Here is a 20,212-nt window from a genome sequence, read left to right as displayed (position 1 = left end):
TAGTTCCCAGAAGTCACCGCAGGGGCCGCCGGGCTCCTCGCCGCCCGCCACCCGGGCCCCGGGCCCCCGCTTCCCGGTCCCTCAGGCCCCGCCCGGCTCGGGCCTGGCCGCGGGGCGCCGGGCCCCGGTTTCCGGGCACCTGTGGCCGGGCCGCTTGCCCTGCGTCTCCCAGGCGGACGGCAGCTCTGCCCGTTCCTCGGCCTCGGCCCCTCGGTCGTGTTACAGGGGCGCCAACCCAGAACCCCGAAGGGCAGAGCGACAAGTACTTCCTCCTCCCCTGACTCATCCGTTCTCTTCTGCCTTCCGTTTTCTGTTAAATTAATGTTCTGTCTTTTTCACCCCGTCCCACACACCCCTGTGTTTGTGCATAAGGATGAGGTTCAGAACCTGCCACCCCAGAACCTGGCACTTGGGCATAGAGTATTTTTTTTAAATTTTTATTAGTTTTTAAAAGTGTACTTATTTGAGAGAGAGCGAGAGAGACAGAGAGTGAGCAGGGGAGGGGCAGAGAGAGGGAGACAGAGAATCCGAAGCAGCTCCAGGCTCCGAGCTGTCAGCACAGAGCCCGACGCGGGGCTCGAACCCACGAACTGTGAGATCATGACCTGAGCCGGAGTCGGATGCCCAACCGACTGAGCCCCCAGGCGCCCTGGCATATTGAGTACTTTAAGCTGGAGAAATTTGGGGACAGCAGTTTCAGGAAGGACTCTGCCCCCCCAGCAGGTCAGCCCCACAGGGAGGTGCCCACCTCGTCCCTGCGGGAAGGCTCGCCCTGTCGTCTCCAGGCCGGGGGGCTCAGCGCGGTCCCCCCAGTGCCCGTGACTCAGCCTGTCACTCATCTTGCTTCTTCCTGTCCTCATTCGGGCTCCCGGGCCTTGTGAAACTCACATTAAACGGATGTGTGTCCCTTTCTCTCTTTAATGTTTTCCTTGCAGAGGCAGCTAATGTAGCTCCCCCCCCCCCCCCCCCCCCGCCCCCGCAATGTTTATCTTCCGTTGTTTTCTGACGTTGTCTTGCTCAAAACAGGATTTGAGGCGACGTCAGGCATGAGCAGGATCGCGGGAAGACAGCGGCGAGCAGGGTAGAGCAGGAGTGGAGGGCGGCGGGCTCAGGACGGCCGGGCCGGCGGCCAGAGAGGACTCTGCTGTGCAGGACGGGGTCCCAGCATGTTCTGGAGGCCCCGCACGGCCCAGGTCCCCTCGGGCCGCCTCATCCAGGCTCGGGCCCTGGATGGGGGACAGGAGTGTGTGTTGTGGGGGACACGTCTGCTTTGTCAGTTTGCAAAGAGGTCGTTTTACCTGAGTGAGTGCTGGCTTCGTGCTGGAGTTTATGTTGTTTTTCCATTTTGTTCAGAGTCTGTACAGTGATCCATAACGTATTTGGGTGTCATGGTGATTGAAATATAAAGACAAAGTATAAAAGCTGGATTTCCCCCTTTCACATGTATTTTAAATCTTACTGGGGAGACCCTGGCCCCCAACCGCCCCCCAGCCCCACCTCTGCTCTGCTGTGTTGAATGCCTGTTGCCAGGGACCCTGGAGGAAAGGGGGGAGCGAGGGAGCCCGGAACACCGTGCATCCACTGCGCTTTGGGCCGGGGGTTCCTAATGTCCCCGAGGGTGGGGAATGGACAGTGGGCGTCCAGGCGGGGAATGAGCAGGAGTCTGGGCTCCGTCTGGGGTCTGGGGGGTCCCTAGGGGCCCGGCCTGCGGCGGCCTCTCCTCCAGCCGCCTCTCCAGCTCCTCCCCCTCTGCCCTGCGTTCTGTGGTGCAGACACCTTCCAGAGCTCCAGAACCTTCCAGGACCCTCACCAGACTCAGGCTTATTATTAATTTACTTAAATTTTTGTTTGGTGTTTGTGCCCCTTCAGCAGGCCCGCTTTAGACACAGGAGGCGGAGAAGGAAGGGCCCTCTCCACAGCTCTCCCTACTCTCCTGCTTTGCCTCCAGGCCTCCAGGCTTTCCCGTCCTTACCCTGAATCCGGGCACTTGCTCTCCCTCACCTCCCAGGGTCCCCCTCCGCATCCCTCCCTGAGGCTGCCCCTCCCCACCACTGAGTAGGGGTGCGGCTCACCAGGGTCACCTTGACAGGCCCCAGCTGGTGCGGCCAGCCACTCCCTGTACTACCCACTTACAGCATCACAAACGCCTCACTCGTGAGCCTCTGTCAGCCACGTTCAGCCGCTCTGCGGTGTCCTAAAAAGTGCACTTATCATAAATTGTTCAACCGTTTCTCCAAAATAGGACTTCTAGGTTATTTTCATTTATTTCAGTGCACCAATAATTGCAATTGTTTGGTATTTTAGGGTAGGCTTCTGGAATTATTGGGCCAAAAATTTGAATTTTATAGGGTCTAGGATGTGATTGCTACACTGCGTCCCAAAATGTTGTAACAGTCCCAGCCACGTGGCTCCTCAGAGGAAGTGGCTTTCTGGTGATAAGATGACAGACCTAAGTCACTACAGTGGCTCTCCGATGCGCCACCTTCTGCGTCAACCTCATTAGGTCCTCGGGCAGGGCCTTTGATCAAGCTGCACCTGCCGCCTGAGGGAGACCCTCCCTCCTGTCCCTGGCGCTCCATCAAGCTGGCCAGCGGTGACCTGTGAGATCTCAGACAGCGCCAGTTGGCCGGGGGCTCTGGTGGCCTTGACGCTTGGGGACACAGAGTTTGGCTTTACCAACGATCACCCGGCCTCTGCCCCAATGTTATACTTGGGGAACTTGGTCTATTACGGGAGGGTGTTTCTGGAATTTTACCAGCACAGATGCAGGCAAAGGAGGTAGTTCATTGACATGTCACATGTGAAGGGAACCCTCAGGCTTACGGGTGGTCCCTGCAGAGAGTTTGGAAGTGACAGAGGGTGACAGAGCACCAGGACCAATCACGGGGGGACACGTGTGCTCTCGGAAGTGAGCTGCAGGGGCGCACGGGCCATCGCTCAGAGCACCTGAGCCGTTGGGACGTGGCCTCCAGGCCGAGCCAACCCCGGCAGAGTCAGCAAACCCACCGCCCTGGACGCTTCACTTCCGTCCCTGCCCAGGGGGCAGAGGGCGGCCCAGGACCGCGCAGGAAGACGGCGGTCAGACCCCGAGCCGGCTGCATCCCCCAGGGTGTCGGATGAGGGAGAGTGTTCAGCTCGGCTGGGACTTGGACATGGGTGTGAGGGGACGTCGTGCCGCGTGCAGTAACCGTGCTGTGCTCGTGTGGGACACCGTCCCTGTTCCGGGAGGCGTGACATGACCTCACAAGAGTGAGGACAGGAGCGGAGGTGAATGTGGCAGAGTGACTTTGCCCAGCAGCAAGGGGCGGGGGTCGGGGTGGGGGGCGTCCTCCACTAAACGGACAGCTTGGGACGCCGTCCACTCTGGGCCCTTGACAGACGCCATAACTGGAGCCGCGGGCTCTGGGCGCACAGGCTCCCCGCGGGCCCAGACGCCGCTTCCAGACTCGAGTGAAGACGCGGACCCTGGTTAGAGATCCATCGTGCTACAAATGTGGCAACACCTTTTTTATTTAGAGTAAGATGTGTTAACATCCAGCATGACAAAATTTGTACAAAGTTCACAATTTAAAAATGAAGTATCACTGCAACTTGTGATTCCACACATTTATAGCAAAATTAAAGTGTCAACACACCCATGCCGTGTTGTACAAAAATAAATCAAACTTCAGTTCCACAGAGAGCACAGTAAATATTCATACAAAATTCTGTCTTCATAAATGATTCCTTAAATTAACTCAGAAATGAATACGAACAATAAGTTATAATAAATAAACTCTGATGACTCACAATAATTCCGTATGAAAGGTCAGCATTCTAATATGTGACACTTTGTGATCCCTATAGAATAGTCACAGATAACTCTTGATTTGATATTATTACCCACGTTAGATGAGCAGCAGATTTGTGCTTAAAACCCCTTCCATTGTACATAGGTGATAACGAGAAGAACCCAGAACTGATACTACCTATCACTCTACTAAAAGCATTACTATATCGGCAAAGAAGCTGTGGACACATCGCGGCAGGGAAATGCATTTGCCCAGACGAACAGCAGGGCCCCGCGGGAGCCCGGGGCCCCGACCGTGTGTATGGCATCGGGTGACGAGAAGCACCTTGCTTCAGCTCTCGAGAAGGCAATTCTGAGCACGGCAGCTACAACTAATCGCAGGGCGGAGAGAGGGCGCTCCCCGGGATGGGCGCCGCGGAACCCCGGGGGTGCCGTCCCCTTTCCCAGCTCGTTAGCATCGTCCTCGTGGAAAACCGTAAGCGTTTGTACAGTGCGCAGTATAAAGTGCCGCTGGGGGTGTACATATATTTATACATATATATATACCGAGGTTGAGTATTGTATCAGTATTTGCTGTGAGATCCCTGTAATCTCCCTTAGCAACATCGTCGGGTCAGCCGTGAGGGCTCCTGTCATCTTTCCAGGGCCGGCCTCGCCAGGCTGCTGACCCCGGGAATTGCACACCTCCGTACGGATATATAGGACAAGGTAAGTGCAAATAGTCGACTGGCACGTTGTGGGGACAATGACCCTGTAAGTCCTGTTCTGCTAAAAATATTTTTTTTATTTTTACAAAACCCATCTTTTTTTTCATAACAAAATTTTAAAGTACTTCTGTACTTCCTGCATAACATCAAGACATGGAAGGAAGAGATGCTGTTACATGTAACTCAAGTCAACACCAGAAGACACGACACGCCGTCCTAGGGACTACTCAGAAGGGGAGGGCGCGGCAATCGAAAGTGGTCTTATGCATCATGTAGTGCAGTCACGGGAAGAAAACAGTCAAGTCTCCAAGTATAAGCAAGTCTAGGATGATCTAGTGTAAAGCAAAAAAGTGCTGAAGTATACGTAATTACTCTTAAAATCTGATTGCATTCATTCTTAGAATAGGTTGTGACAAATCAAAGAGCAAGGCTCTGCAAATGCCCTGTGGTCGCCGGGTCTCCAAGGGAAGGTGGAACAGAAAGGCCTGTTGGCGAGCACTGGGCGTCAGGCGTCCTGCTGAGCTGCGCTCTGCCGCCCAGCAGAAAGCGCCCTGCGGTGGCTCGCGGGCTCACGTGTCATTTGACTTATTCCCCGAATGTGAAGTCGTGATAACAGCAACAACGACAGAATTTCTAAAAGTGGAAAAAGGGGAAATAAATACTCTGAAAATATCTTTGAACTTAAATCAGAGCACACAGGTTCTGCGAGACAGACGCCATTGCCACGACAGACGCTTCAGAGGGGCACAGCTCTCGGGGAGGTAAGGGAAGGAGGCTCCAAAGTCTACTGACACTGGAGAGGGACATCTTCGCGCTGTCCACCTCTAAGAAGCCCCTGTCTGAACTGCAGTTCCCAGAGTCACCATGGAATGCTCAGGAGTTAATTTAAAAGTGCTGCGTAAGCTGCTTTGAATCTTCCGCCAAGGTTTTCCATGGCTTGATGTTCTCTTACAATAAATTACTTATCTCATTTCTTACAGTTAATCCATATGCCATTTCCTTGGAATGCAAAAAACCTCATTTATTGCCCCCACCATACACCATCCTCCTAAAACAAACAAACAAAAAAATCACATAATATTTCCAAGCATTGTTCAAAAATAAAGCATTTTTTTTGCAACCAATTCTTGCTATGAAACAATATGCACACAAAATGTATTTCTTAAATTCCATAAAATCCTCCAACATGAGGCAAAATGATAATGTCTAAAAAGTGGCTGCGGGGCCACCACGTGGTCATTCAAAGCTGGGTTTTTTTTTTTTTGTCCATTTCAGTTCAAAATACTAAAACATTTAATCACTAAAGCATTAAAAAGAATTTACACTCTATTTATTTTGATCAGCTTACCTCTTCAGAAATATATATACCCCCAAATGTGCATACATTAGCAGCTATAAACATTACATGGCATATCACACTATGTCAGCTTATATGAAAACGTACAAAATGTGAATGTATTGAAAAACTATTCTGCAGGTACTATCTTTAAAGCAAGACATAAAATCATTATGAAGTCTTGTAAGCATAACACTGTTTCAAACAGAAATAAATATAGAACACTTTCTGGTAAATCACAGCAGCAAAAAACAAGAGGCCTCCTTTTAAACAAGATCCCGTCACCTACAGCAGCTGCTCAGACCTGAATTCCTCTCACAGCTTGCTTTATATTTTCCAGTAGGGCTTTATTTTCTGGGCTCTGATAACGATCTTGATTTGTATACATGTCCGTCAAAGTAGTCACGTATGCATCAAAATTTTGTTCATTGATTGGATCCTACGAGATATTAAATAGTAGTTCATACACAACTTTTACTTTCTTAATAGGATATTCACATCAGCATAAAATAGCATCATAGCATAGTGCCGCTGTGTCTGCGCTACTTACAAGGCCTGCTCAGAGCGCACCTAATCTTAGGGGTGCACGGGATCTGCCCCACCTCTGCTCCTAGCCGCTAACGCTATGGTTTGGGGGCGGTGAGCGCAGACATCCAAAGTGTGGAGAGCCACGAGCTTAGGCACAGAAAGAGCCCGCGGCGGCGCCGGCCTGCACTCCCGCCCTCACTCACTTACCATGTGCGGCAGCTGGATGTTGGCCAGGCTGTGGATCAGGGACTGGCTCAGGTTGGCCAGCTCGTGCAGGAGAGACTCGTTTTGCTGCTCGATTACTTTGTTCTCCTCTTCAATGGTCTTCAGGCTGCTCTCCATTGTGGTGATCTAGAACGCACGGATTTGTGGGACATGTAACACGAGGTGGGCCGCAGGGTGCGCGTGCCCTGGCAGCGGGGGACCCCGGAACCCACCCACCCAGAGAGCACCTTTCTGCTCCCCCCAGAAACGCTTCGACGGTGAGCATCGGTCACTTTAAGGGTCTAGTTCTTACGCTTTTGATGCACTACATTTGAAAATTTGCTAACTGGGCTACGACACCTTGTCTTTCCCGGGAGGGGCTAATGGGCTGGGCAGCTCTGTCCTCGGGGGGCAGGACTGTCACCGCGGCCCCTCCCACGAGGACTTCTCTGGCAAGTATTCCACGCCCTCCCCTGGGGCCAGCTCGTCCTTTCCAGCCTGAATCTAACTCTGTCCCAGGTTAAGTCCTAAACTGTAAAGTTACTCATGAGGCAGGTGGCTGGCTGGCCACAGGTACCACTGGACACCTGTCCTCCACAGGCGACGGCTGCCCCCCCGCCCCCCCGTGGTATGCGGTAGGAGTTCTCTGTACCTGTGGAGGCATGACCGCCTTCCTGCACCCCCGGGGCCTCCTGGGCTTCCTCTTAAATAAGAAGGGGGTCGAGGGCGTTAGTGCCCCACGGGCCCCGGCTCCAGCCCACAGCCAGCGCTCACGGACCCAGCCAGGAGCTGACCCGCCCCGCCTGGGCTGCAGGGGTGCACACAGCCAGGACGAGGCAGGCAGGGCGCACGGGCGACCAAGGGCACAGTTAGGGCCCGGGAAAACGGGGACCCGAACCCAGTTCTCACGGAAAAGCCGCCTTCGCCCCGGAGTTACCTGGCCCTCCCTTCAAACTCTGCCCCCGCTCCTCACGGAGCCCTTGCCTGCTCTCATTGGCCTGCAGGTGCTTCCTCAGCCAAGAGGGGGGCCCAAGCGGGCTTCAGCTGCCGCCGGGGTAGCGGGCGGACCCCGGAAAACACCTGCCCACGAGGGCCTCCTGCTGACATGCGCAGGGTCCCCAGGAATACATCCGTTGCTCCTGCACCTCTCATCAGCTCAGGGGCCAAATCAGAGTGAGCCGCCGCACAACCGTCCTGGAGACGCCGCAGGGCGGGCTGCTGGGCAAACCCTCGTCCCTAGGCTCTGCCCTCCCGCCCCGGCCCCGCCCTCGCGCCCCGGGCCCCGCCCTCCCGCCTCGGCCCCGCCCTCCTTCCTTAACCCCCGCCCTCCCGCTCCGGGCCCCGCCCTCCTTCCTTAACCCCCGCCCTCCCGCCCCGGGCCCCGCCCTCCTGCCCCGGCCCCGCCCTCCTTCCTTAACCCCGCCCCCCTGCCCCGGCCCCGCCCTCCTGCCCCAGCTGTCTGAGGGTGGGGCTCTCCGCTGCTCTGGGGGCCGGGGGAGGAGGAGGCAGACGCTGAGTCCTCTCTAGTATCCTGGAGCCAAGTATGGAACCAGGGTTGCAGCAAAGCCCAGCATTAGGAAGGCAGAAGGTAACTGTGGGAGAAGGTGTCTGCACACTGTTGGGGGGCCCAGGGCTGGAGGTGAGGGCAGCGCACGCAGCCTGGTTCTGCGGGCCATGCGCCTCGTGCTCTGGGTCCCCTCACTGTCCTTGCCTTGGGGAGAGGGACACGGGTGTCCCTATCGGACAGCACATCCTCTCTAAGTGCTTGAGGAGCATCTAGTCACCACGGCGGAATGGGGAGGCGTCAGGAAGGGCTGCGTGTGGTTATACAAAATCTAGGTGAGATGTAAGTGAAAAATAAGATTTATAAGCCAAATAAATATAACTAAGAATCACTGATTTGAGCATATTGCAAACGTGTAATTCTTCATACTGTTCTGACCATTTTAAATGGAGAGAGTGCCACTTTCGGTTTCCAGGTTCTGGGCCTGGGACCCGGGAGAGGCTGGGGTCAGACCCGCCGTTCATAAAGTGATGGGAAGCAGCAGACATCCCTCTACACTGAAGACCCCTACGCAGCCCCAGTGTACGAACAGTAAGAGTCAGCACCGGGCCCGGAGCAGCGGGGCTCGGTCCTGTCCCTCCCAGTCACCCGGGCAGGGCCCCAGGCCGGGATTTGCCGGGTCTGGGAGAGCAGCAGGGAGCCGGCCATCTCAGTGGTCCTTGCGCCCAGACTGCTGGGCCGCGTCCCCTCACCTCTGGTCACTGACAGGGAGTGAGGGCGCCAGGGGACGTGGAAAACCCAGCGGCAGGACCACCAACCTTCTGGCACTTTCTGAAACAAGGTTGGGAGGCTAAATGTGTCCTGGCCAAAGGTTAGAAGTTGAAGGCGCCCAGAGGCTGATGGGTAGCAGGGCTCCTGTGGCCATGGCCTATCTGTCCCCGAGCACTGGCTGGGGCGGGAGGCTGCCAGGAAAGAGCACGCATGCTTTCCTACGAGGGACACCAGGTTCAGGCTGCTGCCTGCGTGGCCCGCCGTGTGCGGTCTGCGTGGCCGACTGCCCGAGTCATTCACCTGACCTGCCGCGCACCCTCAGGGACTCTGGCTCAGCGTGGCCCCATCATGGGCGTGCCTTCCAGAGAAGAGGAGCCACCAGAGGGGCGGCAGCCAGGTCAGTGGGACACACATCATCCCTTAAATTCATTTTTGAAGGCAAACAGAAGCCTCCAGGAGTGCGAGTTCACACGGGAGGTGGGAAAGCACGTGGCAATCCACATGGGCAGAAAATGACGAGGGAGGGTGAGACAACCGTGTGCACAGGGCCTGTCTCTGCTCCTAACGTGGGTGCCCCCGGGGAGCTGGGGTCCGGGGGCCCGGCGCCAGGCCCTCATCCCTGCTCTGGCTCCCGCTGCCAGGCCCCATTCCCAGCGTGTGACGGCGCCGTCTGGCGGGCAGAGGCAGGGGAAAGCAGTGTTTCCACCGCAGAGCGAGGCACGGAGGTGGGACGGTAGGAGGCCTTCCCGGGGATACGAGTGTGTTTTGTCAGAATGTGGCCCAGTGGGCTGAGGTCACGGCCCTGGATGGGCAGGGGATGCTGAGTCCCCGGGATTGCAAGTGTGAGCAGGGCTGATGGGTGCGGATACAAGTGTAAGCAAGGCCAATGGGTGTGGATACGAGTGTGAGCAGGGCCGATGGGTGTGGATACAAGTATAAGCAAGGCCAATGGGTGTGGATGCCAGTGTGAGCAGGGCCGATGGGTGCGGAGGCTTGCACGCCCGGGGCAGAACACTAGCTGGGGCAGGCGCTCTCACTGGGCCCAGTAACATGAGTCACTGTTGGTGTGCGGGCTCACGGTGCTGCTGTGGCCACAGAGTCCCCCCGGGGCCGTCCCCTCCTGCAGACCTCTGGCCTGGGGCCGTGCACGGCCACGCATGCGGGTCGCTGCTGAGGCCATCTCCCACCCGGCGACCGGAGCGCAGCCCGGGCGAGGCTGCCGTGGGCGAGCAGGTGGTGTGGAAACAGCTGGACAGAACGGTCGTGCTTGGTAGAGGACGCCCACCCTTCGTGCTCCACTCAGGGGCACCCACGGGGTCCCTCTGGGCGTTCTGGTGGGGACACAGCCTCCCTGGAGGCTCGGTGCCATGCGGACAGAGCCAGCCCGCCGCACAGCAGAGCTGGGGCCGCCAGCTGGGGTCCCCAGGCCGGGCCTACACCAGCCACACTTGGGCGGCTTGGGATCCGCAGGGAGGGGGCTGCAGCCTGGCTTCCCCCGGGTGGACGTGCCTCACCGCAGTTCTGACGGCAGCACCCATGTGGCACTGGTACCAGTGCGCTCTCAGAGAGGTGGCAGGGCACCTGGGGTGCCATGTGGGTGCCACATGGACCCAGGGACGGGGCTCTGAGTGGCCGCAGATCAGCCATCGGCCTCGACTTAGCCAAGTCCCTGCGTGTGTAACATGAGAATGATGATACTTACCTGGAGGGCCCGTGAGTGGACCATGGGACTCCGGTCCTACTCAGTGCACCCCTGCAATCCGGTATTCAGTAGGTGCTCAGTAATTGCTGCTCCTTCCCTCCCTCCTGACACTGTGCACCTGGGCCTGGGACCCCATGAACAGGCGGCCTTTCGCAAGACTTGGGCCAGGCTGCCCTTCTCCGGGGAATTTTGGTGTCTCCCTAGGTCGGGCGGTGACCACAGGGCATTAGGGCTTGCTGTGTCTCGGGAGGAAAGCAGCTCATGTGCAGGAACAGGAGACCCTCTGGGGAGGAGTGCTGGCAAGGGGCACCCACGAACGCGCGTGCTGGGGCCGGAGGCAGGCGGCCACTGGGCACCCGGGGTTCAGCCACCAAAACAGCCGTGTCAGCAGATAATCGGGACACGGGATGAAATCAGGGGGAGCAGGCAGAGAAGGGGAAGGGGAGCAGGTGTCCCTGGCCTGAGCACTGGCGCACCCCAGGTCCCCGAGGCTGAGTGCTGGCCTGTCCCTGGGCCGGAGTGCTGGTGGGTCCCCGGCCCGAGAGCACACGGTGGCTAAAATTGAGGGCTTCAAAAACTGTTACCTGAGTCCTGAGTTTAATCATATCGGCTTCCATCTGGGAGTTGGATTCATTGAGCTCCTTGATTTCTTCATCTAACTGTTTGATCTCTTCATCGTTTTCTATGCCTATAAGGACAGACAGCGCCGCGTTCAAGCATCGGGCGTGCAGGCAGAGCTACCGTTTTGAGTTTTCTTTGTTCTTTTTATATTTGGAACTGGATTTTCTGGAAAAATATTCTCTTGGATTTAAAGAATAGTCCCAGTTTGTGTGTTATTCCATCCCTACAACCAAGGCGCGCAGACCCCGCCCCACGGTGGGGGACACCTCGGGGACAACCGCCCGTGGCCTCCGCTGGAGCCGGCTTTGCCCGCTTCAGCCCATTTTCAGCGTCTCCCTTGTCGCACCACAGACACCTCTGCAAACGAGACCCACAGCGTCCCCGCCCCGGCCAGGCCCCCACAGAGCTGCTGACGTGGGGGCCCCAGGCCGCCTCCCAGAAGACTTGCGGGGGCCAAGGGGGGCTGCAGGGGTCGTCCCCAAAGGGCCCTCTGCACACGGGTCATGTAACTGTCACAAACCAGAAAATGCTAGGAAACACGTGTCCGCCGATGGGGCCGCTGCGGCAGTCGGGGGACGGGTGTAGGGGCGGCACCCCCCCCCCCAAGTGCCCTGGGACTGACCGCCAGCTTCGGCCTTTGGAGGCGCCTGGGCCGAGTTTCCAGCACCAGCTCAGTTGGACGCCTGCTGGCAGTGGAAGGTGCCAGGGCAGAAAGATCCAGACCCTTTTTTGTTCTGGCCTTTGGGTCTCTCGAGGCTGAATGTAATCAGGGCAAGAAGAGCAGGAATCCTGCAAAGACCCTCACCCTGACAGCCCAGGACTCGGGACTGCCACCCCTCGGTCACACGGCACAGCAGCGGAGGCGGACCTAACACTCAGACCAGCGCGCAGCCCGGGCCTTGGGGGCCAAGACGGACGCCCTTCTCGGGGTCTGCAGGCAGAAGGGCACAGCCCCCCTGGGAGGGAAGGCTGGGGACACCTGCCCCTGGGGAGGCCGGCTGAGTCAGGGCCTCCCCACCGACATGTCCGAGTGTGGGATCCACGGTGTTGCGTCTCGGTTGTTTTCAGTGAAATGGAAAAGAAAGCGGACGTTGGGAGGAGTAGGCAGCCTTCCCGACGCGAACCACACGCACACGTCTTGGGAGACACCGCCTTCCCTCCGTGCAGCAGGGGAGTGCGCGCTCAGCTTGATTTGTGGGCTCACTACCCTTCCTTTCCAGTCTCCTCTCCACCCGCCCTGGGGGCTAAACTGTAAACAAGCGATCTTAAACCCGCAGAGGGCCCACCCCCGAGAGGGACCAGCTGTGGCCTGCTGACCACGGCCCTGCCACACAGGCCTCAGCAGGTGTCTCTGGCACATCGTACAGGGTCCAGAACATCTCCCGCAAAGCCCCGTCGCCCTCCCATGCCGTTCACGGATCTAGGAGGAAATCCTTCCAGCAAATCGGGAATCTGTTAGGTTTCTCCCTTTTTTATCTGTGATCAGACTTCCTTGGCAACTTTCTCAGTTAGGAACTAGGCCGACTGAGTCACTGCATGGGATCCTGGGCACACAGGAGGGCTCCGTCCCGGAGGCGGCCGATGACTTGTTTCCGTACAAGTTCAGATGCGCCTCGAGCGACCGAAGAACACCAGTGCGTAAGAATCCTGGAGAATCCTGAAGCGGCTGGGTTATGACGAGTCTACCCTTCAACAAAGACTGGCCACGCCGGCAGCCCAGGCGCGCAGAGAACGTCTCTCGCACGGACGGCAGTCGGGACGTGCGTGCTGGTGGCCCCTCCACGCCTGTGCCGGAGCCGGGTGGATTTACCACGTGAATTTCTCTTAAGAGCAAGTGCTTCGTGTCATATTTCTTCAGTTTTTCAGGTCTGAACAAACTTAACGTTTCACTTTTTCCAGCCGTATGTCATAGTTTCTGTTGATCACAAAAACTGCACCAGGGTGAGGTGTGATCTCTGTTTCTAAGAGGCACCGGGAACCTTCCTGTTTTCTCCGGACCCCTGAGGTCTGGCTTGTCCAGATTCAGGTGACTTCTGAAAGACACCATCATTCATTGGAAAGGGCTTCTCTCTGGTGCTTGCAGGGAAGGAGGTGGTCCTCCCCAAGCCGGTCTGGTAATGGTTCCCAGCCTCTCTGTCCTGTGTGAGTGCAGCGTGCAAAGGAAGAGCGACCAGGAAGCCAAAGAACTGCTTTCTCTTAGACATTAAATAAAAAGTCTAGTTCCTTATTTATATATGGCGGCTAACGGCGTCAGAGAGGAGACCCGACTGTTTTGCGGTGGAGCCTGCGTGGGAAGGGCTGGCGTAGCTCTTCTTAGGGACCCGTCCTCTGGGGACCCGCAGGGCTGTTTGATCACGACATCTGATTCTGGATAATTCTTGATAAGAAAAGAATGCTCCATGCACCTGCCTGTTCCCAACATCAAGATAGGACATTTCCGCTGTCAGAGTGCAGCTGTGACCAAAACACCTCACCTCAGGTCGGGCGGGCTGAAGATCGCCGCACTAGCACAGCGCCCAGAGAACTGTGAGGAAAACTGCAGTGAAATCGTCTGAACCGGCTTGTGGGAGGTGCCCCGTCAATGGTACCCAGTATAAACTGAGGCTCATAAAACACCCTGACATGTCAACATCTTTGTCTTGGGGCTGGATTCTAGCAAATGAAAGCTTAGAACAGTTTTGATAAAGCTCTAAGGAGAGAATGTGGGGTCTCTGGAATACGGGTGAAACCCGGGTGGGGGGTATTTTACTGCTTGGAGTTCTTAATGAAAGAGCATCCAACAATTAGTACTTTCTATTTACCCACACCCAGGCAGCTGCAGAGACCGGCGACCTGGGACATTTCCCGGACGCGGGTGCATCTGCGAACCGCCCTGCTGAGGGGTCGACGAGTCGGGGCTGTAGAGCCTGAGTTTTGAAACATGACAGACCGACATCTAAATCCAAATCTTCCCTCATAAGAGTTTTGTGAGGAGTAGTTTTTTTAGTCCTAAACTTTAAATTCCTCTATGGCAAAAATGGTCCCTCTGTGACACAGTGGTTGTTAAGAGGTAAATTAATCCATAAAATACCCGACTCAGTGAGACTTGAAAAGTGGGAGCTAAAGAAAGTGGCTCAATACTAGGTGTCCCTTGAGAAGCCAACGGCCACCAGCCAGAGCGTCCTGGTCTCCACGCTCAGCTGTCCGCGGCCTGAAAAGCGACAGAGACTGGTTTTTCCTGCTGACTCAGTGCTGCGAGCTGACGAGTAATTAAAAGGAAAAGAAAGCACAAATACGGTATGCGGTCTAGCGCAGTGGACTTCAATTTCTGTTGAACTGAAGAATTAAAAACAAAAATTCCTTTTTGTAAGTCTTTAATTGGTCATCCAAATTTTTTTACTGTAAGTTTAGATACTTTCCAAATATATATATTTTCAATATATATTGAAATTGTATGCTGTGGAGTGCTTTAAATTTATGCCCATGAAAGCCTTGGACCAAAGTGTTTAGTGCATAAGACTTATGAGAGATGGCCGCTACTCAAACCAAGCTGCAGATCAGGTCACTGCCAGAGGGGTCTGCAGGTCAGATCCACTTTCTGACAGAAGTCATATCATGTTAAGTCCAGTAAAAATATAGCAGAGGGCGCCGTGCTGACCTTCCCATCTCTGAGTTTTCTTCTAGGAGCGCAGGATGCATGGACGGACGGATGACCGTTAGTGCTTTTGCGTCCGTGAAACACGACAGAGCGCCCGCTGTGCCTGTCCTGTGCGCTTGGCTGCCGCCCCACCCCCGCCCCCTGGGCTCCTGGGAAACGCCCCCAGAGCCCAGCAGAAGGTGGACGGGATCTTCTGGGCTCAGGAGACAGTCCAGAGAATTCCAGTGTCTGCAAACAAATTTCCTAAAGCCCTTCGTGTGCGTCTGCCCCTACGGCATCCCTGAGGGCCCAGGGCACGGGGCAGTGCCAGCTTCTGGAGGGGAGAGCGTGACCCGGGGTGCGGTGGGGAGGTGGCTCATTGTCCCTGTCTTGGGGCAGCCACAGCCCGGCCGGGTCCTCGTCTCCAGGGAGGCTGAGCTGGAGCGAAGCGTATGTCAGCGCCTGCCGTGGGCAGCGGGGAGGCAGAGCCCCTTCCCGCCGCCGCCTGGCTCCTGTGACAACCAGGGAGGACGGAGGAGGGCTGCCTCATTTCCTTCTGTCTTTGGCAGGACACCCACAAAGACCCAACAACAGCGACAAGAGAGCAAAACAAAGGCAGGGACAGTGGGGCTGCGGGGGAGGGGCTCTGCAGAGGGGTCTGGGCAGATGCCACACCTCCCGCTGCTTTGAGAGCCATTCTGGGAGACAAATCACGGCGACCTTGTGGGGACAGGGACGAGCAAACCCTTTAAGTTTGAAAAAAAAAAGAAGGAAAAGGAGAAGGGGTGAGGGGGAGGAAGAGGAGGAAGAGGAGGAAGAGGAGGAAGAGGAGAAGGAAAGAAGGGAGGAGGAGAGGGAGGGAGGGTCGGGGCTTTCAGAGCCGGAAGGGAGCTTCAAGCACACTTAGAACAGCTCCTTTCTATGCAGGTGAACACTTGATGGAAGATGCTGGAATCTCGGTGGCCTGCTTGAGGCCTTAGTGCTCACAGAAGAGCCAGGTGTGGGAGGGAGGGAAGCTTCTGGACTCCTCACCCACGGAGGTGTAAGAGCAATGGCAGGTGAGGTCGTACTCAAGATATTCAGGAAGAGAGACAGAGAGACGGTGCCCTGCGTGTACCAGCCGGCGATGCCACGACCAGGTCTCTGCACTCGGAGGGCTGGGCGCCGTCACTGTAGAGCGGAGAGTTCTCCCCCATCCCCGGGGAGCGGCAGCGCGGTTCCCCCGTGCTTGCCCTTGAGTCAGCCACTCAGGGTGACGCCTGACCCTCCGCGCCCCACCCACAGCCTCTGCACCGAGAGGAGTGTTGGGGGAAGTCACTCTGGTCCCGGCATGAATAATGTCCAGAAAGACGAGAAACTCAGGCTCAGGAGGACCCGGGTCGGTCCAGCGCCTGCCCCTCATGGCTCAGGACCTGAGCCTCCTCATCTGGGGGTAAGCATGGCAGAATGTGTCCCAGCACCGTGCCATGTGGTGACCCGCACGGAGGCCCCACCCATGGCCCAGCACTTGGGTCCTCAGTGCGAGGAAGTGGGTGACCTTGTGCGATCACCTGTCCTGCAGCCTGAGGCTGGCCTTGGCACTTCCGGGAGGCGCACTGACCGCTCGCTCCCGCCTCTGCGACCGCGCTGGCTCTTCCTGGCCTGGCGCTCGCACACGGGATTCTCAACCTCCTGTCCCTCGGCACGAGAGGGCCTCCCGACGCCCGGAGACGCCTGCTCCCAACGCTGAGCACAGCCCCTTCTCGGGTCTGTTTTCTTTCCTTTCCTTCTCTGCACTGACCACCTGCTCGCTGCTGCCTCCTTCGCCGATGGGTGTGGACCGTTGCAGGGGGACCCATGGGCAGGAGGTGGTTGCTTGACCACCAGGGTGTCTGGGGACAGGTCACGCTGAGTATTTCGGCGAGGGTGGCAGTGGCGGTTTCTTCCTGGCGGTCGGCACTGCTATCGCGGGTAAGAGGTGTGACAGCAGCGGCCTGGCACCTCCCGTGACCTCCCCACGCGGCCTCGGGCCCGCCGGTGGCCTTGTGGTCCCTGAGGCTCTGGGGGTCAGTGTTCCACACACTTGAGCTCCGTGCCTGTGGCCCCGAGCGTGTGTCCTGCAGAAGGGGAGGCCAGAGCCAGAGCCTTCTTCCCATCGGCGTCGGTGACGGCTGTGCGTTCAGTGCAGGCGGCCCGCGTCTGCCCTGGAGCTGGTGTCAGGACCCTTGGGCCCCTGGCGTGGGTGGGGGGCGGCAGCCTCAGGTAGAGCCCTGACAGAGGCGGCCGGTGCCCGGGACTGCAGCTCCAGAGATGGGCGCAGGGACTTGGCTCAGGGTGACCCCCATCCCGCACTGCTCGCTGCTGCTCAGAGGAGCCCAAAACGAAGGCGGTGCCAGCTTCAGGGGTCACTGCCCCGCCCCTTGCCACAGAGTCCTCCGAGGAGGGGCCCGGCTCCTGCTCTCCATGGTGACAGTTTGCTGAGTGGCTGCAAATCCCAGGAGCTGTCACCCCCCCAGCCGTGCTGTTCCCAGTCCCCCCAACACCGCGTCAGCCGTCCAGGGCAGGTACAGGGTCGGAGGCTGCGAGCGCGGCCCCGTTGCAGCAACACGTCAGGCGGAAGCTCGTTTCATGCACGTTTCTGCTTCAAGACACCTTGATGCACATTGTTGGTTCACTGGCCCTGACCTCACGGCCAACGGCACACGACCCGGCGTGGACGGCGCTCACCTCACACACACGCGTCACAACCCTCGTGCACGGAGCGCTCGCCTGCACCGCACCTTCCCAACAAACCAACGAAAGGCTCAACAATTTTGAAAATGCCCCCCTAAGGAGACTATGAAGAGGACCCTCTGTACAGGATGAGCATGGCCTTGACCCTGAGCCTGCAGACCCACACCTGTCCCGCTCCGCCACACCCCAGCGCCACGCCAGCACCGCGCCTTTGCGGTTCTGCACCAACGGCGTGAATGAAGGATGACGCTGAATCATGGGGAGGCTGGGCTGGTTCCACGGCCCTCCCTCCCGCGGGGCCCCTGCACTCCCGGCTGCGGCGCCCCAAGGTCCTTGCAGGCGGATGGCGGGCCGGCTGGGAGGCTCAGCGTAGAAGGGGCAGGAGGGTGGCTGCCCCTGACCTGGCCCCTCCAGGGGTCTTGAGGCAGAGGCACAGCGGGGCAAACTGCTGGGACCGTTAGTGAGCCCGCAAGGGGCGGGTTTGGCTCTGCTCCCCCCACCCCAGCCGAATCAACTGGCTTCTTAGATGCGGCCAGAACTATCCCACTCGGGCAGAGGCGCTGTGACTGTCTGGGGCTGTGGTCACGCCCGAGCACGCGGAGCCGGGCCGTGGCGCCTGCCCCCGGGCAGCCCATGGGAGGGGTTACCGTTGCTGGCCCGCTGTCGGATGGTCAGCATCTGCTCTCCCGACAGCTTCGCCTTCTTCATGGCTGACGTGGCTCGCGGGCATCCCGACAAGCTGGGGACAAGACACAGGTGGCATTAGTCATGGGTCTCTCCAAAGACGCCGGAAGCCCTGCAGAGAAAACGTGAGCCGTGAGCGAGGCGTGTCACCAAGTCATTTCGTCAGACTGGTGGCCAGCCACGGCGTTTTGCAAACGGGAAACAAGCCAGAGCGGTGGATGCGTGTGGCCCGGTCTCCGAGCACGAGGGGGCCGTGTTGGCCTGTGGATTCAGGGATGGTTCTGGGTGGGGCCTCGGGCCGGGTGGGGGCAGCCCGTGGTCCCTTCGCCGCATGCCTTCAGGGACTGCATGGGTTTCTGTGGAGTGACGGTCTGTCTTCGGAAAACTCCCTTATTATGGGAAATGTCGAACTTATATGAGGCCTGAATTAAGATCTGATTTTAAACATACAAAAGTAGGGAGCCCCAGCAACAAGTCACCCCAGGTCCACCGTCTGTCTCTCAGCCCATCCGCCTCCTCCCAGCCCGTCCGCCCCCAGTAGATTACTGGGGGGAGGGGGTCACAGTTGTGAAAATGGAGCCCCGACATCATCACCTCACTGGAATGTTTAAAGCCGGTTTGCCACTGACATCGAATGTGCGCAACTTCCCATTCGCGCCTGACGCTGACACTCCGTCCCCGCCGGGCGCTTGTGCAGAACCGAGAAGCAGGTCCCTGCGTCTGTCTGGTGACTCCCAGGTGGCCCCCTCCTCCTCCTCCTCCTCACTGTGTACCAAATGGGACACTTCCATCCTGAGCACCTTCTGTGGCCCCGAGCCCCGGGCCTCCCCAGCTCTGCCCCCCGGGGGCTCAGCCTTACCTGCCACCATCCGAAAGGCCCGACCCCGGGGGCCCCTGGCACTTTGTGTGCGGATGAAATGAACACTGTACACGCGTACACAACCGTGTGTCCAGTGTTCGTATATATTACACCGGGTATGTATAAGGTTGTGTTTCATCCACAATTCAGTGCCAGACGGACCCTGGTCACAGCCTAGTGACGTGGTGAGGGGTTTATCTACCTCCGTGTCCCCCCAACACCCAGTGAAGCGTGGACTGCGTGCTTATTAGCACAACCTCTGTAATGTCTGAATTAACGTGCGAGGCTTTCTAACTCTTCACACGGAGTTTCTCACACGTTTTCTGATGGGGCATCCGCATTATTTGGGAGAAGACATATCCTTGTATATCACATATTTTCACCATCCTGTGCAGCTCATGCTGATGTCCAAGTGGTCTCTGGTCCGCTGTCTGAGACGTTTGTACTCGGTGCCGCGCGGAGTAACTGTGAGAAATCACGGGACCTTCCCTCCGTGAACTGTGCTTTCTGGCTGCGTTTCCAGGTTCATAGGGCGTGAGCCCCCAGGGAAAATGCCTCTGGGCCCCAGATGGCATGGCGGGTGGGGGGCAGGAAGGCACTGAGGGGCCCCCAGGGTTTAGTCATCCAGGGGACTCCATGCTGCTGCCTGGGGACCAGCCTCATGCGGGTTCCGTCACCACAGTGATCCGGGACAGTCCCTTCATGGGGCCAGGACCTCGGCTTCGGTCCTGCATGCTCAGCCCACCATGGACGGACCACCGCGCTCCCCGGAGAAGGGTCACCGGCTCCTCGAGAGCAGTGTCCCAGGGGCCACCTCCATGTCCTCCCCCGTCTTCTCAGGGCTCTGTGTCCGATGTCGGCAAGTGCAACTCGTCTGTGCCTGTGTCCACGTCTGCCGGGCTGTTAGAGAGCAGGCCCGGCCGGTCTGCAGTTCCCCCGTGTCCCCCGCCGTCCCCGTGTCCCCCGCCGTCCCCTCTGCCATCCCCATGTCCCCCACCGTCCCCGTGTCCACTCCCGTCCCCTCTGCCATCTCCGTCCCCTCTGCCGTCCCCATGTCCCCCGCCGTCCCCTCTGCCATCCCCGTGTCCCCCGCCATCCCCTCTGCCGTCCCCGTGTCCCCCACCGTCCCCGTGTCCACTCCCGTCCCCTCTGCCATCCCCGTGTCCCCCGCCGTCCCC

The 20,212-nt window shown here is 58.0% G+C and overlaps 1 protein-coding gene across 1 annotated transcript in view; it reads right to left on the bottom strand.

Annotated features, from left to right (window-relative positions):
• Positions 1-3,469: 3,469 nt before the first annotated feature.
• MYT1L (myelin transcription factor 1 like) overlaps positions 3,470-20,212 on the bottom strand; it is a 272,202-nt gene continuing 255,459 nt past the window's right edge. The window contains exons 20-23 of the mRNA XM_039256014.1: positions 18,139-18,230; positions 11,127-11,230; positions 6,569-6,712; positions 3,470-6,272 (exon numbers count right to left, since the gene is read on the bottom strand). Of these exons, the coding sequence (XP_039111945.1) occupies positions 6,132-6,272; positions 6,569-6,712; positions 11,127-11,230; positions 18,139-18,230 (481 nt within the window). The 3' untranslated portion in view covers positions 3,470-6,131. The remainder of the gene's footprint in view (positions 6,273-6,568; positions 6,713-11,126; positions 11,231-18,138; positions 18,231-20,212) is intronic.

This window comes from Hyaena hyaena, unplaced genomic scaffold, assembly GCF_003009895.1.
Source record: "Hyaena hyaena isolate Hyena2069 unplaced genomic scaffold, ASM300989v1 scaffold_552, whole genome shotgun sequence".
In the NCBI taxonomy this organism is placed as follows: Eukaryota; Metazoa; Chordata; class Mammalia; order Carnivora; family Hyaenidae; genus Hyaena; species Hyaena hyaena.
The sequence above is the reverse complement of the archived record's forward strand: the minus strand, read 5'-3'. Positions and strand labels throughout refer to the sequence as shown.